The 18,295-nt window shown below is 47.4% G+C and overlaps 1 protein-coding gene across 1 annotated transcript in view; it reads left to right on the top strand.

Annotated features, from left to right (window-relative positions):
* RNPS1 (RNA binding protein with serine rich domain 1) overlaps positions 1–18,295 on the top strand; it is an 81,801-nt gene that overhangs the window by 39,850 nt on the left and 23,656 nt on the right. Inside the window, exons 3-4 of the mRNA XM_078662944.1 lie at positions 4,494–4,682; positions 5,556–5,658. Coding sequence (XP_078519070.1) covers positions 4,494–4,682; positions 5,556–5,658 — 292 coding nt within the window. The remainder of the gene's footprint in view (positions 1–4,493; positions 4,683–5,555; positions 5,659–18,295) is intronic.

The following is an 18,295-nucleotide window of genomic DNA, read 5'->3' as shown; positions in this document are numbered from 1 at the left end:
GGCCTTTTGCCTGGAATCTTGGGGCAGGTCTTTCACCAACTGACCGAGCTCCTCCATGATCTGGTACATGTGCCTGTTGATCAGGGTGTTGGAATTCGCCATGTGCCAGTGGGTTGCGGCATTCCGTTCAATCCTTCTGCCCACCAGGTCCATCCTCTTGCATTCCTTATCTGGAGGTGGCCCAGAAGTAGTGGGCACGTTTGCCCTCTTTCTTGCTGTGGCTGTGATGATGGAGTCTGATGTAGTGTGGGTCTTTTGACGAATGTTTGTATTTTTTCTCCGTCCTGGGGTGACCGCCTTGCATGTTGCGGGCTCCTTGAATGCTTCCCTTCCCTGAGCCAAGACGCTGTCGAGCATGGGGAGGTACTGGCTCTTCGTTTGGGTGGGGAGCAGTGTCTCTAGAAGGAAGTCTGCTTTCTGCTTCTCTTCGTCGAGCTTGAGCCTGAATGCTGCTGCGGCAGTCTTTATCACAGAGTTGTAGGCCCCGATTTCGGCCGGCGGCGAGGGCCTCGAGGAATATGTGTCGATGGCCTCCTCTGGGCTTAAGGTGTCGACATCCAGATAATCCACATCCTGTGTTTCAGAGGGAGCAGACCCGGGGTCCGTCCTGCTGTCCTCTTCCTCCTCATAGTCTTAACTATAGTAGGGACTCTCTTCCTCTTCCTGGTCGATTTCCTCGACGTCAGCCGCCTGTTCCTCGGCGTCAGTCTTCCTCCGCGACAACCTCTACAACCTGTGCCTTGGTTTTTTGGGGGATCGTGTAGACCTTCATCTTGGCGTCGAATTCCTTCTTCCACTGCAAGATGCTTTCCAATTCGGCCTCGAGGCGCCTTTTCTTTTTCTCCATCTCGGCTGTGTGTTCCGCGTCGGATGGTTCGGCCGCTCTTTTCGGCGGTTGGCTCGGCGCCGAGCTGATCCTCGGCGTCTAAGGCTTCGTCGCCGAACTGGATTTCGTGTCTCTGGTCGGCGTGGGCGTCTAAGGTGCTTTAGGGTCCTTCTCCCTCGGCGTAGAATGATCCTTTTCGGGAACGTTTTTCGACGACTTTTGCTGTTCAACAGCCCTCGGCGCCGGGGACTCCTTCTCAGAGGATCCGCTGAGCCTGAATACAGCAGCGGGCGCCGAAGTTTTTGGTGCCGGCGCTTTCGAGGCCTTGCCCTCGTTCTTTCGAGACTCTGAGTCTCTCGGGTGTTTAGGGGCCGTAGAGTCTCCTACCTTATCAGAAGTCTTGGTATTATCGGTCTCTACGACTGTGTAGCCCTCGTCTTCGGCGGCGGCGTTGTCCTCTTCCTCGGAAGTCATCCCTCATCGTAAAGGGATGGAGTCGGGGCTTTGCCCTGCAGGGTGGCGTGCGCTACCCTCTGACTCGCTCTCACACGAAGGGTCTTCGGGGTGAAGACGGAGCAGGCGTTGCAGTCCTTGCTCCCGTGGTCGACCGGTAGGCAAAGGTTGCAAACCGGGTGCTGGTCCTTCTGCGCGTACTTGTGGTGGCAGTTACGGCAGAACTTGGAGGGCGTGTTGTCCATCTTGAGCGCTCAGGGGGCCTCCTGGTTGTGCGTTCGTCGACGGGCGTCGAAGTTCTCGAAGTTTTCTCCTTCGTTGGCCCTTGGTTGATGAAGTCTCTTGAAGTCTTCTGAGTTGTTTTCCTTCCAATTTCTGTATTCTTCTTCTTCTTTCTCCAAAAATGTCAGGAGCCCAAATGGGAACGATCCAGACCCGACCGCGGAAAAAAATCTGAAGATGGCGCCCAAGAGTGGGAGCTTCCGCAGGAAGCATGCCGACGTCACCGGAAATACACCCAGAGAGGAGTGACGCCGATGCCCACCTGGGCTACAAAAAAAAAAACAAAGCAAAGACTACGATTCCGGACCCAACCACAAGACCGTGGAATAATGCACAGCATAGTGAAACCAGAAAGATTCACGCTGCAAAAGTATTTATTCTGTATTCGTTGTTGATCTTGGTATTTGCTTTAAAAGTTGACACGGCTAGACCTCCCCAGAAATTGACTTATACGTTTGTAATTTTGAGTCCTGAAGGGACACCCGACAAGATATGAGCTTTATCCATGCCTGCATTGGATTCCGTTTGTCATGGTTTATCATTCGCTCCCACCCTGACTACCCTTTTTTTAAAACTCGTCCATTTCATATTTTGCTTTCCTACTTTCTGTCCAACGATATTAATTAAGCACACTCATCCCATCCACTCCAGCGTATCCGCAGTGATGCTGGAACATTTTCAGCGTGGGGTACTGCCATCAATGTTGCATCACTAAACCAGTCGGGGTGTGGGGTGGGGTGGGGGAGGGGAGGGGGCGGCTGGTTGGGGTTTGTTTCACCGGTACGGAGGGCTACCCTTGGAGTATGGGACAGGGTGCAGGAACCTTGCAGCCTTTTATAGGCCTCCTTCTGTAGCATTGCAGGAAAAGAAATGTTACTAAAAATGGCGCACTACTGGTACTTGCACCAGTCAGAATAGCACGATGGAAACCTGGTGGTTATGACCTATGCTGGCTCAATTGTGGACAACCTGGCACACATTCTCTGGCAGTGTCCGAAGATGCAGGCCTACTGGGACTCAGTTATGCAAGACATCGACACCATTTACCACACAGATATACCCAGGTTTCCCAGATACACCCTACTAGGACTCCCCAATTCTCTCAATACCCTCAAGTTTTCCAGGGAAGAGTGATCACTTTAGCGTTGGACGCCGCTAAGCAAGTGCTGTTGTCTCAGTGGGGAACAAAGGAGGTCCCAACTAAACTGGACTGGCTACATAAGATTTGGGAGGTTGTCTGCATGGAGAAGATGATGACAGGCCTTTCCCACACACTACCTAGATTCGATTAAACATGGTGCACCATAATCGAAATCCTGTCTTCGGAGTTTATGGAACTTACTCCCCCCCCCCCCCCCCCCCCCCCCCCCCCCCATCCCCCATCCCCCCCTCATGGCCAGACACCCACACCATTGGGACATAGACCACCTCCAGATACCTTGACCCTGACCTTTGTTTCTATACACTCCAACTCTCTTCACCCATCCACAAAGTTAAGTTTGCTGTATTGTTCCCCACCGGCCAATGGATGTAGGTGGCGGCTATTGTGAATCTCTGCTCTCTTAAAACCAATACAGATTTAAACCATAACAATGTTAATGCAAGCAAATGCCCACTACATTAAGGTTGTGGTATATTTTCTTTTTGTATATTTCTTTTCGTGGTTTAATTTTTGTGGTAGAAGTTTTTAATAAAAGGTAACTGTTACATCAGCTTACAAGAACCTATCTATTGCCTTTGCCACTGCTTGGTTCATCTTTGGCAACATGATGGAATTAATGTGATCAAGCATATAGAGCCTATACACATTGTTTGTTGCGTATTCTTAGCGTGGACCAGCACACAGACGGGCTGTAGATTCAGTTGTCCATACAGACAGACCGGAAGGAGTGTTTTTTCCAAGTACTTCCTGTTAAGTGAAATGTGGTCTTTTATAATTTCCTGTCAAATGGTGCTGCAGATTCACTTATTCCTCTTATGACACATAGAATTCTACAATATTCCTATAAATGTTCTTCATCTTAATGTGAAAGAGTTATGACTCATAAATTGCTCACAGGGCATTTGCAATCATTTAATACAGGCAACTAGTGACCTGGGAGTGCTCAGCACAACAGGGCTGACCAGCATATTCTGCCTTTTCCCATTTACTGAAAATAAAATTACAAGAAGGTTACATAAACTGGCCGTTTTTGCTTAGTTTCATGGAAGTGCTATTCCATAAATGTACATACCTATTAAGTTACTTACAAGAACAACCTTATAGAGCCCAATTACTGAGCCAAACGGTTTGGCATTGATCAAATATTTCACTTAACGTATATTTAACATGTGCTCCATTTGTGCATTGTAACTGCTGGTATATTTTGAAATATGTATTCAGTTAATTTACAAGCATTTAAATGTTTTGTGTTAGAAAACAAGGACGTTCTACAGCCTTTACTTTCATGCATATTGAACCCCAGTAAGATAGTCCGTATTTTACTTAACAAAATCCTCACTTGCAGTCAAATGAAAGTAAACACCAATCCCCATAGTAAAAGAGTAAGCAGCATATTTTCAGATAAAATAGCGTGACTTTTGAGCTCTGTTTTTGAAAGCACAGCTAATGTGACAATAGAAAAACTGAATTTATAGGCATCTTTATTGCTCGTTCACCTTCTGAACTCTAGCTTTGTTATTTTGAGGGTGTTGCAGCACCTACTGCATACCTACTTCCAGCACCTATGCCTTTACAGCTTGTGGAAACACCTCAATTTCTACCAACTTTAACTGGTATTAGTTCATCTTGGATGTTTTATTTATTGTAATTGTCACACATCTAGTTCATATTGTCTATTCAGGAATGATTTTACGCAGAATACATTCTGGTACGTACTTGTACAACATTTATAGCAATGACCTGATTCTTTTTTTCTTTCTCTTCCATAAGCCGCTCCAGCTCTTCTTCCAGTTCCAGCTCTGGCTCCAGTTCTGGCTCAAGTAGCGGCTCCAGCTCTTCCTCTGCCTCAAGCAGATCTGGCAGCTCAAGCTCCTCTCGCTCTTCCAGTTCCAGTAGCTCATCAGCATCTCCAAGTCCATCTCGGCGACGGCATGACAACAGAAGGCGTTCCCGTTCTAAGTAAGTAATGATGGGTGAGGTACTAATGGTGGGGCAGAAGTAATGTCATGTTGAGTACAGTGTAGTGGAGCGTCATAATTTGTTTTGTTTCAAATCCCTTTTGAAATCTTGGTGCACTTACAGATCAAAGATTGTTGTGGACTGGACTGAATGGTTTAGTGATGGTGTATTGGTGTGTTTTTTGTGTGCTTTGTTTGTTTGAATCACATTGAATAGCAGTGGGTAATCTTGGAGCAAATTAGTGAACCCTATTACATTTGCAAATGCCACCTGGGTAGGTTTAAGTACATTTCTGTAGACAAGATGATATGTATATTGGTGGTGGGATTCAGTTTGTCAGGTTAACTTCAATAGTATTGTTGAGGTGGCAAGCACTAAGCCAACTAGAAAACTTTGAGACGTTGTGCAGTTGATGGGAACAGGGGCCTTCTCCTAAGAATACTGTTAGTATGATGCAGGTGTTCGGTTTATGAAGATCTACTAGATGAAGGGTTGTCCTGTGGGTGAGTTTTCTATAATCCCAGTGTGATGTGGCACTCTGCTCCTCCAGGTTGTCTGTGAATTGGTTTGCTATTGGGACACACAAACTATGCTGGTGTTCTCCAAAGCATGGGAGTTTGTGGAATAATTCACTTTCAGTGTTGGACCTTCTGTATGGTGAGGGACACGCACCAAGCATCCAGCTGTGCAACAACAGTGTTTTGACTGGCTACCTAAGGTGTGCTTTGTAATGTTGCCTTTCACCTCAGTTGCAGGGCCCCAATCTAGGCCGTCCCATATGGAATAGTTGGCCTGGTGTTCAGCAATTTCTCCTTGGGGAGAAAATAGTTATTTAAGAAGGATGATCACACTGCATTTGCTCCTTTCACACAGATCGAAGCAACCCAAGAGAGATGAAAAGGAACGGAAAAGGCGTAGTCCAAGCCCTCGACCAACTAAAGTATACATCGGGAGATTGACCAGAAATGTGACAAAGGTATGAAAGATTTTTTTATGCCTTCTATGTCCTTTCTTCAGTCTTTTTTTATATAAATATTTGTATTTTTTAAAACAATAAAAGCATAACAAGATCCAGTTAGTCCTACAGTAGCTTACGTTCTTCAGTCTTGAATCTATGAACATTTATCCCCTCTTGGTCTTTTATATTTTTACACATGTTGCACTGCCCTTAAAGCAAGCTTTTGTAGCAGCTGTGTTGCGACATTCTGGCAAGACTCCATGTACAGAGTATTTGTGACAGCCCTGTAGCCTTCCCCAGAATGTTTGTCTCAATGTACATAATTGGACCAAAGAAACCACAGTATTAGATTTGAGCTTTTTTTACATTGGAAACTGCTGAAGCAAAATGGCAAAAGATTAAAGTTGGAGGAGCAAAAAAGAAGTATATCCCACACACACGGTAACTACACTGTATCTCATCTATAGTTCCACTGTTACTAGTAACGGGCCTCCTATGCTACATTCTTCTGGTGCCATGTCTTAGGAACATAGATGAGTGAACAGTTTTCTCTGGTTTAGCTAGCTATCTGTCTAAACATTTGCTTCACCCCTTTACCCCTATACTACAAACAGACCTATATGAGTTCCTAAGTGCCTACTACCTGTTTGATCAATAAGCACCACTTTCCACCCACCAAAACATTAGAGGAAGCACAGACCTGCTAAAGAGTGTACAAACCCTCACAAAACTATCCAATCCTACCTCGCCAGTGCTTTACAAGTGAGCTTCTCTCTGGCATTCTACCATAATACAGGAGATCGCATTTGCCTCACTCCCCCTTTCCCGAAACACCTTACCAATTTCAGATATTTGCAATTGACCTGATATGCATTAGCCTATTAGGGGTCCCATGGATTGCACTCATTCCACACAGACCAGTTATCCAAGTTGTTGCTGTGGTCTAGGAGTGTGATTGGAGTGGACTTCTGGAGTTCTGCAGAGAACAGGAAATCTTGCTGCATTGAATCGCGTTTTGTTTTTTAATAGAAAAAATGTTTTGTTTTTTGTGGGTAGGTGACTGGCATAAGCATAATGAGCATTTGGAGTATGTGGTAACACAAGCTGGTTATGGTGGTGAAAACTTTAAATAAAAACAATCGAGCAGAGAAAGAATCGGGCAGTCTGATGGGTGAGCAACATGATAGGAGCAGGAATGTCACTGGGGAGCAACACCTGAGGGAGAGGGCAAAAAATGCATGCACTTGCATGGCATGCTAATGGATAAAGAGAAAAGTAGTTCCCAGAATGTAAACAGTGGAAGGATACAAGTGCCATACTAATTGACCACTTAATTTGTTTCTTACAACATTTGTTTTGAACAAAGTGCGAGAGACACATTTACCGAATGGGATAGCAGTGCAACTATACATAAAATGAATTGGAAGGTTCCTGTCGGCAAGTTCAGTAACTGCATCCATAAAAGAAAAAACAAAAACGGTACAGAACATATCCATTGCTAGGAGCTACAGCTTATCTTCAAGTAGTGTATAAATAATGGCACCAGGCATGGAACAGTGGCGCAACAAAACAAGAGGAGGAAACTAGGGGTGTTTAGGGCAAGAAAGGGTGATCATTTAATTAAAAAAGCAAACTAGTGAGATGATGAGAGACAACCAGTGGTAAGCAGCGTTCTGACTAAAGGTCTATGGTCTTTTTGTCGGAGAATTGATTTATCCCACGTATTTAAATTGGTTTGGAAGCCAGATAATTGGCAAAGTACAAGTACTTAGTCTTATCAGGGTTCTTTATATTAAACAAAATAATGACTGTGTGCAGCAAGATTCTGTCTCCCTCCTCAGGACACCACCACAGCCACTGTATATAACTTCCCATAACAGTTTAATTACTGTGTTGTTTATATTTATGTGTATGTAGGTGTGTCAGTGCTTTTCTAACATTAAGCCATATTATTTGTGCTGGTAAGATGTAGAGCTATTGCTTCGTGCTATCCTGAAGTAGTTGTGAAAGCACATCCAAGATTAATGCACCTTTATGAATCCAACATGCAAGTGGCTTTTGCACCAGGGCAAAATGTATTTGCGACAAGGGCAACCCTTCCTTGTGCATCTTCATCCTGCAAATCCCTTCCGTCCTTCCCATCCCTCCCCTAGCTCTCACATCCCAAACCTTTCTGACTGCTATTAATTCCAAAACAATCGTCTCAAACTTTCACCCCCCCCCCTTTTTGTTTTTAGCAATGCCGCCAAACTAACGTGCACATGCCCACTAAATACAAAAAAATTACTGCTTCATCTTTTAAAATCCATTCCCATCATTCTGGCCCTACTCCAAACTCCCCTTTTCCAAATCCAAACCCATTATTCTATCCCGGTTTCTAACGCTACTAAACGCACATGAAATCAAGAGCACAAGCCTAACTCAATTAATGCCCAAGAAAGAAAAATCAACTATTAATGTTCGGTTCCGGAGTAGCGCTCTACCCAATGAAAAAGCGCTTCGGTTCCTCGTCATGGGTTGTACCAGCTGTATAAATACATTTACAATACCTTAAAGGATTGTGACTGCGCTCCAGTCTCCTTTTCTCTAGAAATCAGGGAGTTGTAATACATTTCAACATAGGAGCCCATTCACGTGTTTTTTTCCTAAAACAATTGTTCTACTAATCAGATTCTTTATTGGTGTTCAATGAGATTGTCACTGGTTCCCTCACCCATCTTGCCATATCAAGATAGGAATTCAGTCTCATGAGATTCATCCTAGTGGCCTGTTTGACTGATTGGTCAGCTTGTACTAACTCTTCTACCATTCCTACAAGATGCTTAGCTAGGACTTTAAAAAAAAAAAAATTACTTGGTTTTACTCAACAGCGTAACAAGAAATAGCACTTCTCAGCACACCAGGCACCCTACAAGGGTGGTACGTACGATAGCTTACGTAGTTACAATTACAGCCATATCATTAGGAGGCTAAATGTTATCCAGTATTGTGGTGAGAAAAATTCCATGCATCAAAAGCAAAATACCTGAGAGTTGAATAATGAAAGAAAAACATGACGGCAGATAATACAAGTCCAGCGGTGAATCAATGTCACGACCCATACATTCAAGCTGTGCAATTATTGAATATTACATATATTCGTTCTGCTAGTGCTGTATAACAATAGTAGGAAGCATTATACAGGTGTATTCCCACCCTCGGCTTCAACCGTTTCCTTCCCCACTAGATAGTTATGATAGAGCCCCCAGAAGCTTTTAGGCCTACTTTGGGGTGGTAACAATTCGCTGTACACATCGGATTTAGTATTACAGTAGAGCATATCTTCAGCCAATTCCTCTAACGTAGGTGTGGTACCTCTACCCCATCTCATGGCAACCCGGCGTTGAGCAATCATCATACCAAATGCTATAAGCTTTCTGATCTCTTTGTCTGTCTTTATCTAGACCAAGGAGAGCCAGCACCGGGTCAGGGGTTAGGGTGCGTCCAGTAATCTCACTCAACCTGAGAAATATTTTCTCCCAATAGGCAAGGCTCTTTGGACAATGGGGGCGCTAGGTGGTGCACTAGCAAGATGGCTCCACTAGTGTGAGGCTCCTGCAGCCCGGAACATTGATCCTATCATTTATCCTGCTTCAAATCCCAGCTGACGTCTGAAAATTAGCTAATAGATGGAGAAGCACCCCTGACAGACTCACTGAAATTTTGGTGTGGTTGGGTCTTACCCTGCTCCTGTTGTGACGAGTGGAACATCTGCCTGAGGTCCGGTGTGGCGCAGAGTGCGGCGCTGCTGGGAGCCCATGTACCACCAGAGGCTGAGGCTGCACTGCGACCGTCTAGGCCCGAAGAGACGGCACAGGCGGGAGTGGCGGCCCATATCACTCAGTGCTGCCCATGACTGATCGGGGCTCGGCGGAGACAGCCCTCAGGACACACCAGCAGGAGACGGCGGCTGATATTGTAGGCGGACAGAGGCAAGTGGCCGGGGTGTGCATACTGAGGCAGCACCAACGAGCAGCGGCGACAAGAAGAGCCGGGCGGCGCTGCTGAAAGTGAGAGGAGCTGGCGCTGGAAGGCGTGAGTGGAGACCCGCGCTGAGGACGCGTCGACGGGGGAGCGGGGGCTCTGGGGGGCGCTAGGCTGTGAGGCGGCTTGTGGCACCCACCCCTCCCAGAGTGGCCTGCTTGAGTGCTGTTGGTGCCGCTGGGAAGAACAGCCATCACCTGCCCCTCCCTCCTCCCTCCTCCCTCCCCCCCGAGCTGACCACTTGAGACCGGCCTGGTCATAGCCCCTTGGTGCCATTTCCACATAGAGGTGGCGATACCGCCCTTTTAAGCAGAGGCTAGCCGGAAAGCATTCCTGGTAGCCCTGAAGACACACACACTGCTGGAGGGCTCACCAGATAGTCTTCTCATGAAAACATAGCATCGCACCATGTATGGATGCCCCAGGGCTGTAACTCCCCCACTTAAGGTACAAGGCACGAGTGAATGCGTGGGCGACGGGAGTGTTATGAGCTGATCACATCGTTGCTGTGCTGCCTCGCCCTGGAACCCCTGAGTGTGAGACGACTGGGAGAGACGCACGGAGGCTGGAGAGCCAGATACAAGCCTGGCTTGGAAGGGCCACACAGAATAGCCTGAGCTCTAGCAACAACAGGGGGAGTAGCCCTATATGAATGAGGGCCCTTACATAAACACTGAACAGGTAGGCGATTGAGGCGAGATAGACTGACCAAGACTACGAGGAGCTGTGGTGTGGGTGTGCAGGACTCTGCTTGCAGACGTTCCCCGCCAGTGTCACCATGTGGAAGCCGGACACAAGGCAGCCGAAATTGAATTTCGAAGCGAAACGTAGTGCACATGGTGTGCAAGAGGATCGCGACCTGGACGGAGGGGGAGAGGCCCAGAGGGAGACTACAACACTAGATAACGACGTACAGAGCATACTGCAAGAAGCTCGGCAGGGCTTCGCCACCATACAGGATAAAGTTGATCGTATGTCATCACTTACGGATGCAATTGCGCACAAACTGGAGGGCCACGAAGATAGAATTAAGGAAACGGAAAGGCGAATTTGTGACTCAGAGGATGCGACTTCCAGGCACACCACGCAAGTTGCCCACATGGACAAACTACTCAAAGTCATAGCCTCCAAGAACGAGGATTGGAAGCGCGCAGTAGGCGCAATAATTATACGTGTAATCGGTATCCCAGAATACAGGAAAAATTGAAGAATACATAGAGAAAATGATGTAGACAGCGATAGGGGCCGAATCCTTCTTGAACCAGTTCATTGTGGAGCGGGCCCCCCCCCCCCCCTCCCCGGTACCAACAAACCACCACCCATCATAGCCAGACTTTTAAATTATAGGGACCGTGATGTGTCCTTCCGTGCAGCAAGAAGCAAGCAGACCCTGTCCTTTGATGGGAACATATTCTCCATATACCCGGACTTTACGCCCATAGTTCAGGAAGCGAGGCGCAAGTTCCTGGATGTTAAAAATAAATTGAGGAAAGCGCAAAATGACTATGCATTACTTTACCCGGCGCGGCTCCGGATTACACATCGGGGCAAACAAAGATTCTTTACCAAACCGCAACAAGTCGAGGAATTCCTCAAACATGTAAAACGTGCACGTCAACCTGACGACGCCATGGTGGCTTTGCAACAGTCTGCGTCAACGGCCGCTGAAGGCGACTCGCAGTGAAACATACCCTCATCGTCCCTACTGGAGTAATAACTGGTATTGTACAGGGGGTAGGGGTGGTGGCAAGTCTAGAATCCTAGGACAGAATGGCGAGACGTTTTGATGGGATTACTGAGCCATACCTATCATACACCGGGCACCCCCACCCACTTTTGACCCTGGTGGTTCCATCTCTGGAGGGCTCAATGGGAGAGGGGTTTCTGAGATGCCACCTAGAAATGACCCCCAATGGGTATTCCCCCGGAACTGTACACTACATGAGGTTAGCGGGACTTGTAGTGTTGCATTGGTTATTTTTTCTCATTTGGGGTGCTGGCAGGGGTGTGGGGAGGGAGTCTATTACTGGCATTACTATTACTGGTTCTGCTTCAGTGGGAGGGCGGTGGTGAGGAAGAGTCATGTTTGATACATTGCATACGGTTTATGCATCAGGATTGTGCAATACATTTAATGTTGAGCTCACTATAATGGTTGTATTAGTGCATCGGGAGCAATTTCAGATTTCGTCATGTGATAAGGTGCATGGGGGACGCAGCACACAATGGGTCGCATGTGAACAGATGATAGACCGGGGAATAAAATGGCAGAGGTAGAGGCACTGAATGTTATAACTTGTATTGTCAGAGGATTGGGGACCCCAGGAAGAGGAGACAAACCTTGGCATACTTGGACAGGCATAGAGCAAACATAGCAATGCTACAGGAGGCGCATTTCACTCCGTAGACGTCACACAACTTTGCTTGTAAATGGGCAGAGCATAGTATTTTCCTCATACTCCTCCTGTGCAAGGAGAACATCAATACTAATAAAAAAACGAGTACCATTCCACGTAGCGGGTGAGGCTGTGACCCACACGGTCGCTATTGTTTGGCATGGGGGAGACTGGGCACTATTTCCATAACCTTAGCCTGCTGTTATGGGCCGAATGTCGATGCTCCGGATTTCTACACCTCGCTATGGGCCAAAATATTTGAAGTAGGGTGTGGTCACATCATATTGGGTGGCGATTTTAATGTAACGTACAATCCAAGCTTGGACAGATCGCGCCCGGCACCATTACACTAGAGCGCGCAGGTACTATAACCACCTATCCGCTGGTAGATGCGTGGCGACATTTGCACCCACTGACGCGGGAGGGGACACTCTACACGGCACAGGCAGCATCGTGGGCGAGATTAGACTATTGGCTCCTGTTCAGGCGACTGGGCCCTGCGGTCACCCGTATTCAGCACTTAGCCAGGACGTATTCGGATCACACCCCAGTAGCGCTTGCTCTCTCTTGCCTTGAATTTGAAACGCCACGTAGGGTCTGGGATGTATGCCCCTAGCTTATTAGATACGGTCTTTCCAGAAGAATTAGTGGAGGAGGTCCATGATTTTTTTGTACGCAACAGGGGAACAGTGGAAATTATATGGGGGAGGCATTTAAGGTCACACTACGCGGTTTTTGTATACCAAAGGTTGCAGGGGTACTCAAGGATATCACCAACACGCTACACAGACTAGAGGCCAGGCTTAAAGCACTGGAGACGGAGATGGCTGCGGCCCGAACAACTCGGTTCAGGCCCAGTTTCGGGAAACACTCACGGAATATATGGACACAGCACAGAGGGAGGCTCGATTTAGAGGAAAATACTGGATAGCCAGATGTTACGGAGAGGGGGAGAGGCTGGGAAGGGCCTTAGCACAGATAGTCAGACTGGCTCGCTACTCGGGCTATGTCATAGAACTTGAAGATCTAGATGGGATGGTGTCGCGACACAGCTAACATTTTAAGTGCCTTTACGCAACATTACTCGCGTCTTTACTCCTCACAACGCAAGGATGTCTTAGATTTAGACCGCTACCTTGGGGACGTTTCACTGGCTTGGCTGAGCGACGTTCAACGTACCTTTCTGTGTGCACCGTTCGAGGTAGATGAAATCAGTGAAGCCATCATGGGGATGCAGTCAGGGAAGGCCACAGGGACGGATGGAATTCCGGTGGAATTCTACAAAACATACATAGATCTGATGGCCCCCATCCTGCGAGGGGTATATGAGGAATCACTGGAGGTGGGAGTTCTTCCCGCATCCATGCGGGAGGCGCTAATAATTTCATTACTTAAGCCAGGGAAGTCGCCCCAGCACTGTGACACATATAGACCATTTTCTCTCCTCAATTGTGATGCCAAGATTTTAGCTAAAGTAGTTGCAAACCGATTGAGCCTCCTGATGGAAAATTTTATCCTGCCAGATCAATCGGGTTTTGTCCCTGGGAGGGCCACATCCCACAACTTGAAAACCCTCTTTGCCGTACTAAACAATGTCTCACCTGACCTACCCCTAGCCGCAGTATTCTTGGGTGCCATTAAAGCTTTTGATTCAATCAAAGTGACTACATCTTTGAGGTGATGTCGCGTATGGAGTTTCCACCCCTCTTTCTATCATTAATCAGGCTATTGTATCAGGCGCCGGTCGCTAGGGTGCATATAAATGGGCGCACGTCTCAGACATTTCAAATTACCAGGGTTACCGGCAGGGGTGCCTGCTTTCCCCCTTGCTGTTCGCCATAGCGTTAGAGCCATTGGCGGCAAAATTGAGACCGCATCACAAGGACAAGGCACTACGTTTAATATGCGACAAATACTTATATCGTTATATGCTGATGATATCACCCTGTACATACGTGATCCACAGCAGAATTTAAATCCGATCCTTCGAGAGTTCATAGTGTTTGGGAAGTTATCAGGGATTCAGATCAACTGGGGTAAATCGAGCATATTCCCACTGACGGCTGCTACAACTCCTTTCCCGCTAGATTATCCACTGGAATGGTGCGCGGATGAACTGCGTTGTTTGGGGATCCGAGTGACCACGGACAGGGAGGAGCTTATGAGGATAAACTATGGCACTGCAATAACCTGCATAACTGAGTGTGCGTCTCACTGGATTGCGTTAACCCTCTCCATGGCGGGAAGAGCATCATTAACTAAAATGGTGGTGCTCCCCAGCTGCTCTACCTTTGTTTGAATATTCCATATTTCCCGGGGGCTTTCTTCTTTAAGACACTAAGGTCGGAAATTACGCGCCTAGTGTGGGGCGGCAAATAGTTGAGATCGCATTGGAATGTCCTTATACAACCGTACTCACAAGGGGGATTTGGGATCCCAAACTTTGAACTTTATTATAATTGTGCGCAGGCTCACTATGCATGATTCTGGATGGCACAGCCACGGTACAGGCCTCAGGTTGCGGCAGAGCATTGGCTGGCGCACCCCGTCCCAATTTATGGTGCACTATACGAAGTGGCTAGCCCCAGAGAGCGTATGCTTACCACTGTCACATGCACGGTCACAGCATGGCAACGGATCGGACGCATGCTGAACGCCACTTTGCTATACTCCCCATTGTTGCCACTTACCTATCACCCAAACATGCCTCTTCTTCAAGAAACAATATTCCATAAATTTAGAGAGCGCACTAACATTCGTACTTGGGGGGGATCTGTATCAGGATGGCCGTTTTCGCATGGCAGCGCAAGTGTTGCAGGGAATACAGCACACCCCACTTGACTTGTTTCTGTACACTCGTTTGAGGCAGGGGATACGATCTCTCACCCCGGACTTCCCAGCTGAACCGCAGACTTTGGCGCCGTTGCAAGTGCTGCTGCAGAATGTGACTGCCAAGCGCCTGGTCTCGCTGCTGTATAGAGCAGTGCACACACAGAGACCTGACGGCCACGGCTTCCCATGCTCGCTGGATTGAGGAACTGGGGATTGAAGTGACGGATGACCACTGGGAATTTTGCTGTTTACAAACTGAAAGGGTGTCGGCCAGCAGCAGGCTCTGCATTCTACACTAGAAGTTCCTGCATAGAGTATACTACACCCCAGCTAGGCTATTCAGGTACCGACTAAGGGACTCAGACAGGTGCGATAGATGTCATGCCCCTGGGTCAGGGTTTTTGCATCTAGCATGGGAATGCCCAGGAGTGAATGTGTATTGGATGCAAGTGTTTGGCACTTTGACATTAATGATCAAGAACGACTAACGCCCACCCTATTGATGGCACTGCTAGGCCATGTTAAACCACTGCAGGCGGTACACCACAAATATGTGGCCTTTGCACTACTGATGGCAAAGAAACTAGTGGCCTGCCGCTGGGGAAGGGGACGGGCACCCAAATGTATGGATTGGATAACCGATTTGGTGACTTGCCAGGAACACCTTGCGGCATATGCTGAACTGCTGCCATGTGGCTCTCGTCCCAGGGACATCTGGGCCGCATTGACGTGCTACTTACTGGCACGTCCACAAGCCCCAGAGCAGCCAAGCATGACCACCCCGTGCTAATGGGACGAAGGCTTAAGTGGCGTGAATGTAACGGAGAAAGGGAGAGACAATGAATGCAGAATGTGCACAGTACTTGTTCATAGGAAATATACATATGGTATGGTCGGGGGAGCCTTGAAGTTGATGAGCCGTTTATGTGCATTGGAACAGCTGCTTGTAATAAGAGGTGTTATTCTGTCTCCGAAACGATGTAGAACCAACTGTTATCCTCAGATATAATGTACATGAAACTGAAGTGCTTAGACGACCCATGATTGTGAATGTAACCACTGTGTACCAACGATTATATGTGGTGATGCTGTTGATGCACTATGTTTGAACAAAAAATCCAATAAAAGAACGTTTAAAAAAAAAAAAAAAGGCTCTTCGGACAATACCTAGCTACATGTATAAAACTGTCCGTCAGCTTCGGACACCTGCCGCAGACAGCCATGTCTCTTAAGTCATATCTATGAAGTTTCTCTGTTGTATAATACACTCTATTAATGTATTTGGAGTGTACAAGTCTCTCTACTATTTAAGGAAATACTCTTGGTGACTGAACAACAATATTGCCACATTTTGTTATCGATAATTATGGTTAGATCCCTCTGCCATCCTAGGCGAGCCTTCGATAACAGTGACTTTTTTCTGATCTTGTAGTAGCCCATACAGCCTGGTCACCAACTTTCGGGGTGAATCAGTCTGCGTGTCATGCGTGTCGAGCCCTAAGGAATTGGAACTGGTTGAGCACAGTGGAGGACCCTTCGTCCTTTGGGAGATCTTCCCACCTGTAAACCACTCCGTAATTGAAGAAATCCCCCGGTTTATTAATACCCAGTGTCTACAGTGCTTTGGTGACCTCGGGCTCAGTCCCTGTCGGGAACCATTTGCACCATTGTATCTTGATTAAAGGAGAGTATAGGAGTGCTCCTGCCTGTTTTTCTAGGAGGCATTTCCAAACATGTATAGTAGTGTGTACTGAGTCCAGGACTCCATGTCTGCAATTTGGCTCATAGAAAATCAGGTGTGATAGAGGGATCGGGTCGCCCACTACCCTTTCAATGTGATGGTGTGGTACGTCCTCCGGACCATGTATCCAGCTATGCCTGTGCAAGGCTTGTGCCTCTCTATAGTAAAGCTCCAGGTCAGGGGCATTTAGCTCCCCCAGCAGAGTAGGGCAGAGTCCGAGTTTCCCACCTGAACCTAGGCTGTTTACTTGCCCATGCCAGTCTAATCATTAAGGATTTGAGAATATTTAAGCGTGCGAGTCAGAATGGTTATGGGTACATTTGTGAAAAGAGAGAGAAATCTGGGCAGCACCACCATTTTCATCAAAGATATACGCCCTATTAGAGAGAGGGGGAGTTTAATCCATTTAGTAACATCGTCCTGGAGCCGGGCTATCGCCCTACCATAGTTTTCAGCCAAGACCATCTCAGAATTAGTATGAATTTGGACCTCCAGATACCTAATTGGGTCAGTGGACAATTGCAAAGGGATCTCAAGCTGCACCTGAGTAGTGCACGGCATCAAGGGAAACAATCTTTTTTTTTTTTTTTTTTACCAATTAATACGTAGGCCCGAGACCTGTCCAAACTGCATGACTTCAGGACTGGCTCAAGATTCCCCTCCGGCTCACAGAAGGTATTGTCAGCGTATGCTGACCCTAAAAGGGAATAGTCCCAAACGGATGGCTCTGTGATGATGATAGTCTCTGAGTGCGGAGTCAGTTGGCCAATATCTTCGCAAAGATCTTAGCGCCAGCATTTAGAAGCAAGAGTAGCTTATATGAGAAGCAGGTGTTCGGCAGCTTACCAGGTTTCAGTAATGTGACAATCAATGCCTCCCTTAAAGTTGTGAGCATTTCTCCGTCTTCTGCCATCTCCCCATACAGAGCAGTCTAATGGGGAATAAGTTCCTCTTGGAACGTTTTATAAAACATAGCAGTGGGACCATCTGAGCCTGGGGCACTACCTGATCTCATTTTCTTAAGAGCAGCTCATATTTCCTCTGGGTGCAAGGGGGCCATCAGCAATTCCCTGTGTATATTAGGTAGCCAAGGTATTTGGATATGCTTAGCTAGGACTTTTACAAGTATTTTAGTTTTATGGCTATATTAGTTGGTAGGATTCATATCTTCTCCTGGGTTTATATTTCTTATCCCTTAGGGTTAAGGTGGCCATGCGAAGGACTTCCAAAACTATCCCCCTCTTCACCATTAATGTGTGGAACCGGGGGGGGGGAGCTTGCCTGAGCCAAAGATGGCAGCTTAACCCGAGAGCTCTGCCAAGCCGCCTAACTTATTCAACAGGAGTCTTGCATTAGGACATGAAAAGCTGCTAAACTCGTGCTGCCCCGAATCCCGGTACGCTGGCTCCATGTGAGGAACTCCCTGAATCCACAGAAATCGCCTGCTACGGTGTGCTAGAAGGGCGAGTATTGCTGCTGGGTGCTGTGTCAGGAGGCCTGGACAAACGCTGTGAGAGACGCCCCGCTCGGAGGCGTAGGAGCTACGCGGCTGAAGCCCGCCTGTTGACAAAATGCGCTTGGACCCCCGGAGCAGCCTGGAGACGACTGGCAAGGCGGAGCAGGTTGGAGCCTGCCCCCTGTTCGCATCGGATCTGCAGTGGAG

The sequence above is a fragment of the Lissotriton helveticus genome, chromosome 10 (assembly GCF_964261635.1).
Source record: "Lissotriton helveticus chromosome 10, aLisHel1.1, whole genome shotgun sequence".
In the NCBI taxonomy this organism is placed as follows: domain Eukaryota; kingdom Metazoa; phylum Chordata; class Amphibia; order Caudata; family Salamandridae; genus Lissotriton; species Lissotriton helveticus.
Note: the sequence above shows the minus strand (reverse complement) of the source record. Positions and strands in the feature narration are given on the sequence as shown.